This window comes from Cheilinus undulatus, linkage group 16 (assembly GCF_018320785.1).
Source record: "Cheilinus undulatus linkage group 16, ASM1832078v1, whole genome shotgun sequence".
NCBI lineage: Eukaryota > Metazoa > Chordata > Actinopteri > Labriformes > Labridae > Cheilinus > Cheilinus undulatus.
This window is the reverse complement of record NC_054880.1, coordinates 33787999-33805971: the sequence shown is the minus strand read 5'-3', so window position 1 is coordinate 33805971 and position 17973 is coordinate 33787999. Positions and strand designations below refer to the sequence as shown.

The 17973-nt window shown below is 38.1% G+C and overlaps 1 protein-coding gene across 6 annotated transcripts in view; it reads left to right on the top strand.

The window, feature by feature from the left end:
- Positions 1-17973, top strand: part of spire1a (spire-type actin nucleation factor 1a) — a 55802-nt gene that overhangs the window by 28575 nt on the left and 9254 nt on the right. For 3 of the 6 annotated variants that reach the window (XM_041809302.1, XM_041809300.1, XM_041809299.1), the window contains exons 4-12: positions 5121-5246; positions 10028-10102; positions 10246-10410; positions 12376-12462; positions 12880-13009; positions 15136-15177; positions 15977-16024; positions 16319-16473; positions 16758-16839. In XM_041809302.1, coding sequence (XP_041665236.1) covers positions 5121-5246; positions 10028-10102; positions 10246-10410; positions 12376-12462; positions 12880-13009; positions 15136-15177; positions 15977-16024; positions 16319-16473; positions 16758-16839 — 910 coding nt within the window. The remainder of the gene's footprint in view (positions 1-5120; positions 5247-10027; positions 10103-10245; positions 10411-12375; positions 12463-12879; positions 13010-15135; positions 15178-15976; positions 16025-16318; positions 16474-16757; positions 16840-17973) is intronic. The other 3 variants (XM_041809305.1, XM_041809303.1, XM_041809301.1) reach the window with 2 other exon arrangements.

Here is a 17973-nt window from a genome sequence, read left to right as displayed (position 1 = left end):
CTGCAGCCAAAGCTAAATTAAATCAATGAAGGACATGCTACTTGGGTCAAGTTCTTCACAATAAAAGTCTGTAGTTGTTATTTACTATTACCTCCACCAAGGAGGTTATGTGATCGGGTGGGTTTGTTTGTTTGTTTGTTTGTTAGCAACATAACTCAAAAAGTCATGGATAGATTTTCCTGAAATTTTCGGGAAATGTCAGAAATGGCGTAAGGAAGAACTGATTAGATTTTGGGACTGATCTGGATCACTGTCTGGATCCAGGAATTTTTTAAAGGATTCTGTACCATTGGGAGATAGGGCTAATGGTGGAGGTCTGCGCTGTTACCACTTTACACTAGGAGATGGCGGACATGAGTAACTTATTCAATATTTTGGCGTTTATAGAGTTTGAAAGAGGCATGCCTGGTCGAGGAGACAAGTTGGAGTGTAACAGAGAGAAAGACAGCAAATTGTAGCGAGAATACTCACAATGCTGGGAGGAATAGAGGAATATTCACTCTCTGTGATAACTTCCACACATAGCGAAGCCAATGCTTTGCCTCACTGTGTCTCCACCCCACTGGGGAGGGGAGTAATCGACGAATTAGATTTTGGGAGTGATCCCGATCACCGTCTGGATCCAGGAATGTTTTTAAAGGATTCTTCACTATTGGGAGATAGGGCTAATGGCAGAGGTCTGCGCTCTCTGAGTGCTTTTCTAGTTCCAAATGCTTTTATTGTGAACGGCCACACAATATGCATATGCATATTACTACATAATAATGCATTTACTTGAATAATCTCTTCAAACCATTGTAATACCGTGACAAAATACTGATGTAGTAAATAGTAAGACAAATTTTATTTTAGGCCGTATCTATTGGGTCAAATCAGGCAGGAATTATTCTGAGCATCTTTCAAGTTCTCAAGTTCTCAAGTTCTCTACACAAAATATTCAGTCATTTCTTGCTTTTATCTACTAAAAGTTGCAACAAACTCTTGCACACTTATTAAATTGCACAAAAAATGGGTAACTCTTGGTCTCAGCACTTGTGTTTAAAAATATGAAAGAAGAGCTGAATTTGATTTATAACTCAGAGCTCATAAATACTATAGATTATTAAAATGATGAAGATTGCATCTTAGTATAAAAAAATCTGCACAACTAATATGAAAGCATTGCTGTTATACTTGGATCTCTTTACCCATGCACAGGGAAATACCCTTGCTGACTGAGAAAGCATTGCTTGTTTACTTACAATAGTTTTCATATTTATAGGAATAAATTCTGAAACTTTTAAGCGTGATTGCTCGTTGTGTTAAGGATGAAATATAAACCAATTTAACAGCTCTAGTTCAATCTTTTTCCTTTTTATTCTACATGTTGTGACAGTTGTTCTGTTAACGGGCGCTGCATTAACACACCATGTTCCCCATGATGGGGCTGCCACACTGCTAATTCCCTGAATGCTGTCTAAATATGATCCTTGTAATTATAGCTATGTAAACATGATGGTATTTAGGGAATAGATACAGCCTGCTCCTTCCATATAATAACCGTGTTGAGGAGCACATGCTAGTGCTGTTTAGTGCCGTGTGAGTCTATCCTGACCCTTAATTTCTCCAACAATCCCTCTCTTGAGTGTGAAATGCTGTTATGACATGTCTAGATTAGATAACTGCTCTTTCCTGACTGGCCTCCTTCCTTAGCGAACTCTGGTGGTCTATCATACAGACATAGGTGGGGTCGGTGAGGGTTCAGCAACACATAAAGCTGACGAAAGGTGACAGAACTAGCTAGGCGAAGCACCCAAATAAGACAGGAATGGTTAGACAGTGAATGTGCTGAATGGGTTTGCTCATGCTTTAGCGAAATAGAGCGAACTGAGGAGTGGCTCCATTGTTTTGACTCACACTGATGGTAATTGTTTTTCATTAGATTATCAAATCATTTCACACAAAAGAGGTCACCAATTAAACTGCAAATCATCAGTCCAGTCAACTTATCTCCTGTTAGGCTGCTGTTTTTTTCCATTAATCTTGATACAGAAGCATGTTTTTGGCAGAAACAGTGGAAAAAATAACACAGCTAGATTTTTCTGTTGATAGTAAATACTCTGGTTGCACAGGTGTTATCTTACCTGTGAAATTCTCTTCATGAATGAGGAGGAAGACGCATACTGCTGAGTCAAACATGCCTGTGGTGAGCCAAGCCCAACATAAGAACACAAAACATGTCATTGGTCTGGTTTCTCCTTTGTGTCCCTCCAGATAATTTGACTGTGATTGTGGTGAGCATAAAGGCTGCCTGCTGGAGTAATGGATGGGCTGTCAAATACCTCAGGGGTCAGGGCTTTAAATGGTGTGTTGGTGATGCTAATCAGGCTATGTTGCTCTGACAGGATCATCAGGTTCACACTGTTGAAAGTTCTTATTCAGGCAGATGTTTTTAGCCACATGATCCTCCTTCCATTACAGAGGCCTTAGTCTATGTTTCATGTTAAATAATCCAACAGTCAGATTTGACTGATCATGCTCTCAGAGGTTGAACCCTACTGACTGTAATGATGTTTTCTAGAACCATCATGAGGCTGACCTTTTCACTTGTTATGTTATGTCTCAAAAACTTCTTGAAGAATTACAATTCAGTGTCAGACAATCATGTGTTCCTCAGAAAAATCTACATGTCTGATACTTTATCAATAATAGTGATGCACTGATTGTGAAAATCAGGGCTGATAGCAGTGTCTAATATAACAATTTAGCTGATACTGATGTTTTTCTGTTGGTTGTTGTTTGAGTTTTGTGATTTACTTCCTCATCTAGGCCAGGGACCAAACTTCATTTTTATGGTTGAGCAACAGTCAGGTTTGTTGTGAATCCTTAAAATGTTTTAAATTGAACTTTTGAAATTTAAAACCTTAAAAGACTTATTTTTCCTGTGAGAAGTCTTAAATTTTAAAAGGCACATCTCCCTAAGGCCTCTCTTCATCCAGTCTTCATTTTCTAGCTGGATTTTTTTGATTTCAGTCAGTTTTTGGGTGTATGTTTGTCCACTTTGGAATTAGCTGATTTTATAGTAGTGCTGCTGCTGCCTGTACATAAACTGTGTCTGTCGGTCTTTGTCAGCCTCTCAGAGGGAGAGGGATCAGAGACATTAGTAAAATAATTAAGAAAAGAAGAAGAAATGTCTTCAACCACTCAGACTCATCGTCTCTAAAGGCTGCCCCAGACAGCATGTCTGCATCTCTGTCCTTTGCTCTGTCAACTACTACGCCTCTATAGCCAATACATTGTTAGTTAGTGTCATGGCCTGGAATATTTTATTGAAAATAGTGGCATCATCTTAACAAATAACAGCATTTTAGCACATTATAATAAAACTCTGACCTACCACGAGACTCATAACTGTGCGCATTGTAGATGAATAAAGAAACACAGTATGTTGATAATAGGACAGCAAAAACAAGACAGATCTTGAAAATCTATGAAACCAGTCACTGATGCAGAAAGAGTCAGAGATTGACAACTTTGGTTACTGAGAGAAACATCATTTCATCATTTTATGCCAGAGGGCCAAATTGTTTCAATGATTACAGTGACTTCTGATTTAAGAAAGGGAACAAACATATATAGCTGTCATCATGCAAATGCAGAAAGTACTTCTTGATTTAATCAGCAAAACACAGAATTTGCATGCAAAGACCATAACACTTACTGGCTAATTAAGTATGCTTTAGCCTATTTGTGCATATCTAGGCATTAAATGGTGCAAATAAAAATTTTCAGCAATAATTAAAGATGATTAAATCGCTAATTTCTTTCAAAGAACCAAAAATATGCCAGTAATCAAAGATAATTACAGAATTGTTTGAAATTTAAGTTCACTACAATGTGAGCTTTATAAAGAAAATACCAGTATTGCCTTAATAATCAGTGACTTTGGTTTTCTCACTGAATTACCGCCACAAACTGTTGAATATTCGCCAAAATTCAGTGTATGATCCTCAAAGTTTCCTTCCTCAGACCCCCTTTTATTATATATCAATCATTGTGATTAAAGTGTTTTTTTTCTCTCTGAATAATTAGTATCACCTCAAGTGATAAACAATTTATGATGAATATCAGTTTACCATTTACTGATAAATTAGAGGCTTTAGATGTGCCAGAAATCATCAAAGCTGAGCATTTATGACCAAAAAAAAACTTTTTCCATTTGACATTTCATAAATGGAACATTAAATCAGAAAATTCAGTCCTGGTGTGTTGTACCAGGCAGAGCAGGATGGCCATTCCTAACACTGGTGTTCTGTAGAAACACTGAAAACATTAAATGTTTTTCTCACATGGGAAAGGCCGAATACTTATCATGCTTTTAGCATGTCTTTTTTGGTTCTCAGGCCAAAGTCATTTAAAGCTTGTTTTAAAAGAGAGCTAGACTTGAAGACTTTTGATGCTTCGCCTCTCATCCTACAGGCTTCTTCAGGGTCAGACTTAGACTTTGGGTCTTTGAGATGTATGATGACTGATGAAGTTAGAATGTAAACTAATTCTTGTTGACTTTCAGACCAAACTTTAAATAAACATCAGCATCTTTACAGTGTTATTTTTTTGCAAATTAGCCAGCTCAAAATACTTTTTAACTCAGAGAATTGCTGTCAGAGCATTAGTTCATACATTATGATTTAGGGTGGCTGATAACTTCATGTGATTTCAACAGATGGAGTGAAGTCCTATAGCATTAATGTACATGGCCAACAGATGGTGTGCATCTGCGTCATGTTTCCAGTAAAATAACAGTGTTTAAAATTAGAGTAGAAGTAGAGGGAGGATGTGGTCTGACATCTCATCATGACTCATCTAAAAAAGATCTTTAAAAACGGACTCCCTCGTCTCCCTAGGACTGACTTTTTCTGTCTTTTCTTGCGTCTGTTTCATGAAGATGTGTCATCATTTCTGGAAAAAAAAATTCTGAATGTTACACTGGAATTGCTCAGGAGTACAGGGATCCTATCTTGATTTAATTGTCGAAAGATATATGTGGAAAGCATGCAAACATATTCAGTCATATTTAATCATTGTTTATTCCTTAATTACCACTATATCTAACCAATTTCTTGTGAATTTTTTCTGCACAGCTCTGCTCTTCCCACCTACCCAGTCCATCAGATGCCCCCAACCATTACCAGGCAGTGTGTCGTGCTCTCTACGCAGAGACCAGAGAGCTGCGCACCTTCCTGGAGAAGATCAAGAGTGCCAAAGAGGTAAGAAACTCCAGCATGTGACATCTGTGAGCTAATGAGAAATCTGGTGAGGGTAAGTCACGGCCAATCTGAAACTAAAACAACACCATCTGCTCTCACTCTTTCCAAAAAAGTCTGCTTGATGAGTCATGCTCTTAAACACCTGACTGACTATCAGACCAAAAATATCAGAATACATGCAGGTAGGTAACTGAAAGTGATATCAGTTTCATGGAGAGATAAAAGAAAGTACCAAACTCTAATGTACTTTAGTGTTTCCTGCTCTGCTTCAGTATGTAGACTGACTCTGAGGATTCAGGATGTATTAATCCAGCAGGGCCTCTAATGCTGGGACTGGAAAACACCAAAGCGTTGCCCAGATGCAGCAGTAAAACAATTCAGACAGTGCTAATGGTCTGGAAGGATTGAGACTGTTTGTTTGTGTCCCCGTCTGACCTCCCAATTAAGGTCTCAACATTACTCTCACCAGCTGCCTGACTTAACAGAACACGTGGATGTGATCTGGCTCTCTGTTTTCACTATTTTGTTAGCTTATTGGCAGATTAATTTCCCTGAGTGGAGTTCTGCTGCTGGAGTAATTTAGTATGATTAATGAGGGGTTCCCTAAGAGCTTACACATGTTTTAGACTATTAACCAGCTGTTCACCAAGATGTGTGGTAATACTGATGTTAGTCATTCATTTGAAAATTTGAGCCTGGAAGAAAGAGACAGAAACCACAGACGATGGAAGCAGATGAGCGTGCCCGGTTATTGATAACAAAACAGTCATATTTGGTGTGTAGTTCAAATACAGTACTGATGCTAGGCTGCAGCATTTAGAGATTTTTAGGGCCATTTTCAGCCTCTATAGAAGGAGAGAGAAGAGAAGAGAGAGAAAATTACGGTAGGAAAGTTGCTGCAAATGTCAAGGGTTGTACTTGTCATTGTGGATGACGGCGAAGACTGTAGCTTCTACACACGAGGCACACAGACTGCTGAGCTAAAACTACACCCTGTCATTTTTGATCATAGCATTACTTTTTTATGTTATTGTGCTCCTTACTGACCGAAGAAAAGACAAGAAATGTTACGTCGATTTAATCTATTGAGAAGTAACTTCAGTTCTTCATCAAAATCTTTTCACACATGCAGCATTTCAGGGTCACCTGCCTAAAATGTCCTGACTTGTTTGTTCACACTTGTCTCCCACAGCAGGAAGCTTTTGTCCATCAGTACAGGGGATGGAAAAATACTAGGGAGCCTGCAGGGACATTTCAGGGTAAAGTTAAAAAGTAAAAGTAAAAAAGTCTGCTATTACACATGCAGCTCACTCTGGTGAATGCAGGACGTTTTCAGAGGTTTTGGACAAATGTAGATTCTGCAGTACAGCTTGGTGATAACCCCAGATTCACTAGGAGGTAGAGCTTTAACATTTTTGTTTGTATGTCCCAAAAAGTATAGGCTCAAATTTAATTCAGAATATATATTGCTTATATATACTTATTTAAAGTAGGAATCTATGATATTGAAAATTTCTGCCAGTATTTTCAGTGAATATTTTAGCTATAACAGTCTGTTGATATCAGCTGTAAATATTGGCCATAAAAACAAATAAGTCAGTGATTTTTAGGTTGGACCAGCAGGCCTATGTTCATCATTAGTCCTTACAAATCTTTTCTAGGGACTGAAACTTGTTAAATTTCCATCCTCAAACTTTGAAGTTTGTGTTTCAAGAACCGAGGCTTTTGGTCTAAACTACATTTAAAAATTCTGCATTATTATCGGTTTTGGCTGAAATTACTCTTTAAATATAGGCGTATCATACGTAGGCAAACATCCAATGCTGTGCATCCTTAATTTAAAATGCACATTTTATTATTTTGTATAGACTGCAAGAAATAAATAACAGAGCATATCAACTATAGTGTTGGTATTGATTTTTATTTATTCAAAATGCTTTTATTCCTTTTTCTAACAAGCAGTATAGTAAAGAATATTGTGTGTAGCCTTCATTAACTGAGCATCATAGCTGTTTTTTTTTTTTTTGTTGCAGAATAAATACATAATACATTTCCACTGATGTAAGAGTGATAAGTAAATAAACAACTGAAGTTTTCTGCTCGGTAGCTGTAAATTCTGTTGCTTTTTAAGTCTTTTCATACATTTTTAGCCAATGCTGTGGTGAATTTAGAGTTTACTTCATTCCATCTTTAAATTGATCTTTTTTGCCTCGTCTAGCTCTTTACTGTTTTTATTTTCTTTCCTTTCTTTTTGGCCACGGTGTCCAAAGACTCAGAGAAGTACTACTATAAACATCACATTTACCAGGCTTTACTCTACAAACTGATATGATATGAGGTCCTAAAATTATGTCAAAGCAGAGCTTGGTTTGGAATTTTGATTTGAAATGGAAAAATCCCAAATCAAGACACAATCTGTTTCCTAGTTACTGTTTAAAAATATGAAAACAAAACATAGAAAAAACCTTCCCTTGGCTCTGTCACGCAGTTCACATTTAATTGGGACCAAAAACAGAATCAAAAAACAAAACAATTTTTTTCCAAGTTTCTCTTTTTTGTTTCCCAAAAATAAAAAATGGTTTCTTTTTTGTTTTCCAACAATGAAAAACAGGTTCTTTTTTGTTTTCCAAATATGAAAAACAGTTTCTTTTTTTGTTTTCCATTTGGTGATTCCCGATTTAATCTGAACTGCCTAAAATGACCAAGTGTAGTTTTTCCTTTCTTTCATATTTTCCAACAGTGAGGGACTAATAATAAAACTGCTTGTTTCTAGGTTTGGATTTCTCATTCAAAAAAAAAATAGTAATTATTATAATTAACATTATTATCACAAAAACATGGTTATGAAGATGGTGAGAAAATCCTGTCCCCTCCCTGCTAAGGAATTCCCATCAAACACTAAATGTCCATAAACAAGTTTTGGTTTGTTTACTCTGGTTGTGTTGATGTCACCACATGACCTGTCAGACGGCTTCAACGTACAGTAGGAGCTGGAGCCGGCCGGGACTTCTACTTGAGGCATGATTCATACAAACAGTCTTATGTAATCTGCGGTTATAGAATCAAGTTTAACCTTATTACAGCAGTTTAAGGAGCTTAGAGGAGGTGGTGGGGGGATCCTGTAGGCTTTGGGGTCTGCTTTCTCATCCTTTAGCTCTCTGACATGATGAGTTAACTGATAATTAGAAACCACACAGTCACAGTTACACACAGGCTTCTATATTCAGCCAGTCAATGCATCTCTCTTTTAGTTGATGTTTTCTGTCAGTTTTCTCTTGTAGGATTCTTTGCTGTCTGTTCTGCTAGTCTAGAAATAAACTGGAACTGTCACTCGATGTGGAAAGGTGTTAATTGGTGTCGTTGTTGTTTTTTTAAGAAAGGAAAGAAGTGCTGTGAGGAAAAGGTGGGAGATGAATTGGCAGCAGAAATGTAGTAGACGAGAAGGAAATAGAGTCAGTCTAGCAGAAAGGTGTTTTAAGAAAAGGGGCTGTGATTAAGGGACAAAAAACTGTGGATAATGTGCAGGATAGCATCAATTCAAAACATGCTTTTATTGAGGTCTTCATAATATGTCAGCATGTTTAAAAAGTGTGTTTCTCCATTATTTTAATTATTTAAGTGTGAAAAGGTACCAAAGAGTTAAAAAAGTCCAATTTTTAAAGCTGTTGTTAGAGGAAGAGAGAGAAAGGATTATATAAATGATAAATTCACCACATTTAGGTACTGAATCATTGCTAATGTGTTTGTAGACACACACACACACACACACACACACACTGTAAACATTGTGCAGCAGATTGCCTGCAATTCTGACAATTACAAGAAGAAATAGCCCATAACTGGCTGTGTTGGACTTTTCCTTTTATTTCCTTGGTATTTATATAGAATACATATTAAATTTAGCTGATACCTACATCCATAAGGACATTTAATTGTAGTTTAGAGGCTAAAACTTCAGTCGGATGAACAAATTAACAAATACCAGTCCTTTAAACAGACTTTAAAATAAGAAAAAGACTTCAGGTGACATAGATCTGTTGGGCCAGATTAAAACTCCACTGACTTCCTTGTTTATTTGTCCGACATTTACAGCTGATATAAACAGATTTTGATTGGCAAAATATTGGTTGTAAATATTGGCAGAAATATTGGCAGATACTGATATCTTAAGTCTTGGTCTTAGCTGTACTTGAAGGTTTAAATACAGTAATAAACTTAAATGTTTTAAATACAGTAAAAAACTTAAATGTTCTTCTAGATTGTGGTGTACTTTAAAGTTGCTTAATTAGAAGAATCCAACCTTCCATTTTCTTTGCTTTATGGTATCAAACTGCTTTTTTCCTCACAGTCTAATCTCAGAAAGCTTAATTTGCATGCAAAAACAAATACTTAAACCGGGTAGTACTTCATTTCCTTGTCACCATGTTAAACCTGGGTCTGCTTTGTCTTCACTCAGTCATCCATTCACTTATTCACAAGTCAACATGAGTGTATGAGAGCAGCAGAATATTTGTTCACAGTATTTATACAACCTTAATGAAAGGGTCAGATATTCACTCTGCTAACATGAAGGTTAATCTTTCACCAGTTTGATCCATTAACCCAGAACTTTCTCTCATGTAAACATACATCACTAATAAGCCAGACTGCTGTGACAATATGGGCAATCTGCCATAGATATCTTTTTAACTTCAGTCTGTGTCTGTCAATAGAAGGAAATATCCTGGTCTTAGAACACGTGTCCAATGTCTCTCCCAATGTTTGCTCTCTTTCCTGGTCAGAACCTTCGGAGAATGGAGGGTGAGACTCAGGAGGAACCTGCCAGAGACCTTGACGATCTGCAGAATGCAGACTGGGTAAGAGGATATTTAACTTACTACACAGAGCACCTGAAGATTTAACTCTTCCACTGTGTGTTTAGTAATTTCATAAATTTTATGTGAATGATTACAGATCATCACTAATCTCTTAATACTAGTGTTTTATCCGTACCCACCAGGCACGGTTCTGGGTGCAGGTGATGAGAGATCTACGTGACGGTGTGAAGCTGAAGAAAGTTCAGGAGCGTCAGTACAACCCGCTGCCCATCGAGTACCAGCTCACACCATACGAGATGCTGATGGACGACATCCGCTCCAAGCGCTACAAGTTGAGGAAAGTCATGGTGGGTGTTTGACTCCGTGGGTCTACCATGAGCTTTTTATTTATGTTCAGCTATGTTTCAGCTTAAGCTGAAATTGAGATATCACAATGGGTAACTCTGTTTCCTTCAAAGTAAAAGCCTCATGGGTTCATTCATTTTAAATGTTTGTCAACACCATAAATCTGGAATACAGGTTTTGCTGGTATTAATGTCATAGTCTATTAAAGGGGTTCTCCTGAAGGGAAAAAAAGTTTGAACTGTCTTTCTATGTAGAGATTTCATTGGTTTAGCAAAGTCCACAATGTTCAGTTTCAGAGCAGTTCTTTATTGATCCTCGTGAGTTTCCAGTTGTTCTAGCCATTGGTGCAGTAGGTGAGTTCTAAGCTTTTGTAATAGTTGTGAAGTGCAGACCAACAGCCTGCTGAGAGTCACACTGACCACCTCTGTCCGTCACTTGTCTTTAAAGTAGTATTTCAATATTTTTGAAGTTGGGTTGTATAAGTCGCTTGGTGATAGTAGTGGCATTTGAAGTGTTTGAAGGGGCAACGCTCACTAAAATCTCTGGATAAAGACACTACTGTCACTGAGTACCTTAATGAGGAGTCTTTACAGTCAAACCAGCACTTTCATTTCTTCATTTATTAATCAAGCAATATACCCTTCTTTCCTTGAAATGATTGATTATAACATAATGAGGGAGAAAAAACATTAAAAAGTGCTACAGCCAGCCTGGGCAACAAAGGTAAAGCCAAATTCTCAGGGCACTTCATGCCATCCATGCAAATAACCTTGCTAACATGTTGTATTGTATCTTTACTTGATATTAAGTTGTAGCAAAAATGAATTATTGTTCATATTTACAATGCATACCTAGACATGCCTTAATACATCATTTAGGAACAACAGGTTTATACAAATACATGCTAAAGTTATGTTTATTCAGCTTACAATTCAGTAGTATCAGCCTCATTAACCCATTAAGACCCAATGCAATGCCAGTGCATTCTGGATGATCTTGTTGTTTTTAAGACATGCGACTGAGGAACTGCAACACAGTTCACTAAAATGTATGCTGGAAAGCAGATGGCAGAAAATATACATTGGTCTTGGTCTCTTTAGCCCCCATGCAGAAAAGCTGAAGGCCAAGGTTTTTGAACTTGAGTAGGAACAAAGATGATGGCTAGATCAGTATTTTAGAAGACAAAAACAACAATTCCAACAGCCCAGATTATGAAGAGAATGCTAACCTGGATCAGGGACATGAGGAGGATGGTAATGATTTTTGTTTGATTAATTGATGATCTTAAAAATTTGTATTAAGTTTAGGCCAAAGGCAGTTATTAACAGTTAAAACTAAGGGTCCAAGCTTAAAGATATTTTGATTTCACTTCCCTATCTGCAGTTGAGGCTGATAAATTCAGTTTTTTTTTAAACATCGAAACCCTGTGAAGTTTAAAAAAAAAACCTAAGGTTTAATGGGGTTGTGTTTTTAACTATATGTAGGTTTGAAAGGGTTTTTTTTATGCAGCTTTCAGTCTAAATGGGTTGGAGAAATCTGCTGCTGCAATTCAAAACTTTTTGTTCCTGTTATTTCTCATATATCCACCAAAATATTTATAATACGTACTTCTGAAACTAATGCAAAGTTAGAAATGGCCAGAAATACAGCAGCAAAACAACTTTTTCTCTTTAGTTGTCTATTTTTTTCATATTATGTGATATTGCAAGTTTTATAACAATATTATGGTATCAAAATACCTGTGAAAGCATCGTTAAAAGTAGCTATAGGTTTTGTGTTATTGTAGTAATCAAGTATGATTGTGCAAATTCCCATGACACAGTGTACCCCTGTTTTTATATGGTTACAAAAATATGTCTTTGATTTTATATAATTGTTTCATTTAAGCTTTCCATGAACTTTCATCTTGTCTGTGAAGTTTCTAAATAAAATCAGGATTCACATTAAATTACACAATGTGATTCCAGGTGAATGGAGACATCCCACCGAGGTTAAAGAAGAGTGCACATGAGATCATACTGGAATTCATCAGATCACGACCACCTCTCAACCCTGTGAGTATCACACAACATGCTTCCACACAACTGCACAGTTCAGTTCTTTAGACTCACCACTGATGTGGAAGCAAAATAACTCCTTCAGTAACAGTATTTAGTAAAGGGGTCTGATTTGGATCCAGAACAGTGGGATTTAGTTTAATAAATGGTGATAGTTACCATCTATAATCCATCTATGTAGTTATTATACAAGTACAATGGCGTTCTCTAGAGATTCCACATACCGGTGTGTGAATTATGGGAACAATAAGTCACATGTGTAGTCACAGTTTCTCCCTTTGTCAACAAGACTAATGCCACAGTGAACAGTGAAATTACATTATGCATAAAAACAGGCCCTTTTACTGGATAAGATAGGATGGGAAAAATCTCACTTTGGGTTTCTTGAGTTCACTTCTGTGGTTCTCATGTTAGGTCGCTGCCCGCAAACTGAAACCGCACCCACCACGCCCCCCGAGCCTCCACGAGCGCCTCCTGGAGGACATCAAAGCTGAGAGGAAGCTCCGGCCTGTCTCGCCGGACATGATCCGCAGAACACGCTTAGGTGAGCTGCAGATGGCTGCACACATAAACATACCAATATTCCCTTTTACGGAAACCTCTTCTAAATTTTTACTTCAAAACCAAGCCTTCTTTATTTTATCTGAATAAATCCTGTTTATTTATAATCATTTAAAGCATGGCTGTTATCTGACCGCATGAGTCTAACCCATCTACTCAGGACAAAAACCATTAACCATGGCTGAATCATGCTAAACCACATCCGTCATGATTACTCTAACAGCCCTGAATCGGCTCGCTTTATCAGAAGTGTCAGAGTGTTTAAACAAGCACTGATGACATCGCAGTAGAGAGCCTGCAGATGTTTGTCAGACATGCTGAAGAAAACTATAGTTTGTAAAAGTAGACCTAAAAGTTCTTTGGTTCTAACTTTATATTCCTGTCATTGCAGCTGCCTTAGGTATTTACTTTTACTTTTTTTTTAATTCATATATGCTAGTATTCACTTTTACTTTCCCATGGTTGGTTCTGTAGTGTTTACTTTACTTCACTAGAGTGTTCTCTTTACTATTGACTTCAGGCTCTGATTTGGGTTTATTATCAAGTAGGTCTAGGCAGACAACTCTTGGGTTTTTTGTGCAAAATGCAAACATCAAATAAATAGTGTTTAAGTAGATTAATAATAAAAATCAAACAAAGTATAACCTAAAAGAATGTGAGAACAGAGCAATTAAAGAACTATACAGCTGAGCAGAATGATGTTTAGTGCAACATCTGTTTATCTTACAACAAACAATGCAATAAGGTTGCATTATCCTACAGTGATTTTAGTATTAAAGCTCCTGTGAGGAACTTTTGGATAGGGTTGAATGTGGGACCTTCAGTGAAAAAAGTAGTACCTTTCCCTTTTTGCTGATCTTTCCTTGAATATTTAAAGGCCGCGCTCACACTACACAAATTCAGACAGATTTTGGCCCAACTTCAGTGTCACAGCACATCATCCCCTCACCCATCTGACCCCCTAATTAAGAAGTTTGATTGGTCAGTCCACAGAACATGTTTCCACTGCTTCACAGTCCTGTGTGTGTGTTCTACACCACTTTATCTGACGCCTGGCTTTGGACTTGGTGATTTGAGGTTTGCATGCAGCTGCTCGGCTATGGAAACCCATTTATGTAGCTCCCACTGCACAGTTTTAGTGTTTACATTAATGCAAGTGAAAGCTCAGAACTATTCAGCTATGGAATCAGCAGAGCTTTGGAAACTTTTAAACTCTGTAATTTTACATGGTCATATGCTTTGTGGCTGAGTTGCTGTTGTTCCTAAACTCTTCCACTTTCTAATAATATCACTTACAGTTGACTATGGAATATCCAGCATGGATGACATTTCACCAACCATCTTATTGCAAAGCTGGCATCCATCACAGTGCCACGCTTGAAGTCACTAAGCTCTTCAAAACGACCCATTTAGGATCACAGACGTTTGAGACTGCATGGCTAGGAGATGATTTTATACACCTGTGGGAACAGGTCTGATTCGAGCACCTTAATTCAGTAATTTGGGGACAAATACTTTTGTCCATATAGTGTATATCCGTATAATGGATTTGTGAAAAAGTCTATCTGGTCAGGATACTTGAATGTGTAAGCAGTGTTTTCTGATTTAAAATCTCCTCCTAAAAATCAGTCTTTTTTCTGATGATGTTTGCTTCTGTAGTTCATAAAGAGACTTCAGTGTTAATATTAGTCTGTTTCGTAAATGGTTAAAAACTTCTCACAGGAGCTTTAAAGTTCTCTGCAGTATTTAAATGAAGCATGGTACACATAGGAGGGAGATAATCCTTCTGGCATGCTGCTGCTATGTTCAGTATTTGTTTTAAAACCATGTGAAACTATAATCAGATTAAAACAGCAAATATTTAGTCAGTCTGTACCATTCTTGTGTACAGTTTACACAACATCTTTAGTGAAGTGATTTATGAAGCTAACTCAGAGCTGTTGTTACTAAATCACATGTAAAGTTGGCTAAGCATTGATTTTCAGAATTTAACTTTGTATGAAGTTGGTGATTCGTTAACTTTATAATTCACTCAAACTCTTCTGGATTTCTTTTTTCCTCTTCCATTTCTGTTTTCTTTTTCCCCTCAAACATGGGTGATTCTGTCAGTCATGCGACCTCTTAGCATGTCTTTCAGTTTCGACTCATCAGGTAAAGTTGCACGTCACCTTTTGTGTTCCTTTTGTTGTACCTTGTGTTTCATTCCAAGCTATTTTAGGGTTAACACAAACAAACACACCGTGTTTTATTTCATACTTGTGTTGTACAAGTGTGTATGACACAATTCTGTCACTGTTCTTTACACATGTAGCTGAGGAAAGATGGGTCAGTGCAGTGCATCCTCGGCTCAGAGGGTGTTTATTGACTTCATACTGGGTTGTAGTTTAAAATCTTCATAGAAGGATCCTTATATTTATGAATGATGCAATATGCACTAGATACTATAACCACTCAAAGAGACAATCTGTTGTCTGGGTGGTGAGGGAAAGCCATTGAGTCAGAGCCAGTGGGGTGAGATTACCAGTCAGCACTCTGCCCCTGCAGCCAGTCGACCCCGCTTGTCACCCTAATCCGCTCTCACTGTGGAATATGGAAAGTTACATAACACTTTTGTCAGCAGTCCTACCTAGGAGAGATCTGAACGGCAGATGTCAGGCTGAATACGGTGCTACGTTTTCGCAGGACGACCATGATAATCCAGACGGATGTACGGAACTAACCTTTTGCACTGTGGCTGCACTCATTGTCCATCCCTTCACTTCCCTCTCACTTTGTGCTTTGTGCAAACTTATCCCACTTTCTGCACAGCATCCTCACAGCTCACACCTGCTCAGACGGATGTTTGTCGCTCTCATACCCCCTCCCTGTGGTCCCACTGTGGTGTTAGGGATGGAAATCTTTAAGTTTGTATGGCTCTTCTGAAGGTTTTATTCCTTTAAATCCTTCACAGGTGCAGGGAAAAGCATCAGCACTCCTCAGGACTTGTTCCGCAGTCCAGGTAACGCTCTCAAAGAGCGATATCGCATGGATGTTACGCCAGCCTTTGTTGTTATTGTAACAGAACACATTCAAGAGGAGAAGATCTGTTATATAAGTTTATGTTTAAGGACTATCATAATCACCATGTGTAATCAGACTCTTAGTATCATACTGTAACAATACAGAGACACCCATAGTTTACACCGGAGACACGATGGCCAGCTGTTAAGACAGATATGCAGACAGCTCATAGGAATTTATACTCTCACTTCTAATCATTTACTGTGTGTAACCAATATCCACTCACCCACAGACACTCCTGATGCACCCAGGAAGTTGGCCGTAAGCACCCAGTCTTTGGCTAGCGGCACCACGGGACCGAACCAAGGCGGAGTACAGCCGTTGAGTCAGAGGAAGAGGCTGCTCAGAGCGCCCACACTGGCCGAGCTGGACAGCTCTGAATCTGATGTAAGATGTCAACACAGTCATCAAATTCTAATTTATTAGCTTGAACAAACTTGATGATCGGTTCTGCAGTAAAGTAGAAGGTCAAACTGCAAATGATTTATATGGTTGTGTTACTTCCAATAAGATTTTAATAAATGTAGGCCATGTTAAATATAAACATAGCTCTCCTTACATTTGAATTACTGCTGCCTAGATGAACAGGGTTTTCTAAAAGAGCTGCTGTGATATTTTGTAGATGATGTAAAGCCATCGCCTTTATGTGACTCATTGTGTTTGTTTGACAGGATGAACCCACACGGAGCAGCTCTAGCATGTCCACGTCTCTGCTGGATGACACGTCACCTGACTCTGTCGTAGGAAAGAAGGGTAAGAACTGAAGTGAAACAAATACTTCCAACATGCAGATGAGGATGAAACTATTAGCTTCCCTATGAAATTTCATTTTTTTCAAGTATTTCCCACGCATTGTTAAACAGGGCAAGGAACTTTTAACATAGCTTTTCCAAACTTCCTTGTTTATTTTAGATACTAACATCATTTTACTTTGCACACGGAAACAAAATTATTTGACAAAAAACTAAACCTACTAGGGTCTAAATGATGATCCCCTGATGCTAATAATCAGTTGTGTCTCCCTTTTGCTTGATAACAGCCTGCAGTTGTTTGTTTTAGTTTTCAACAAGTCTCAGACACGTCTCCTGAGGAATCCCAGCCCATTCTTCTTTGGCCAGTCTCTCAAGTTTCCAAGCTCTTCTGGCATTGACCTTGGTTTACCCCAAAGATTTTCAATGGGTTACAAGTCAGGTGATTGGTCAGGCCATTCATTAAGGTTCACTTGGGCTTCTGGAGGTAGCTCTTCACCAGGAGCCATGGATGTTTGGGGTCGTTGTTGAGTTTAAGACAAAAAGATGATCCAGACCCAGTTCAGCTGCTGACTGCTTAAGATTTTCTCTCTAAATCTTCACATATCTTTCTTTCTTCATGGTTCCTTCCACCTTTACCAGATTCCCAGTTCCAGGGGATGGTGTTATTTGGGTTATACACCTCTTCCCTCCTTCTTATCACCAATGTCTCTATGTCAAAATAGCTCTAGTTTGGTCTCATCTGACCAAAGGACATGCTTCTAGTATCAGAATCTTTCTCCAGGTTGTCCTTAGCAGACTTCAGTCTGGCTTGAAGGTGTCTCTTCTGTAGAAGTGGACTTTTTTTGGTCCATTCCTGTGCAGGGCTCTAGTGATGCTCTTCTTTGAAACTACAGTTCCTGAGTTGGCTAAGTCTTTCACCAGAGTCTAGGCAGTTGTTCTGGGGTCTTCAGACACATCTCTCACTAGTTTTCTTTCCAGAGTCTTTGAAATCTTTCTCTTCCTACCTCTGCCAGGCTTGTTCTGGACTCGAGTCGGAACTGATTTCTTGTTTTCTTGTTTTTTGCTATGATGCTTTTTCCAGTGACAGCTCAAATCCTTACTGAAGTTTTTAGACTGTGTGTAAATGTGAAGATAG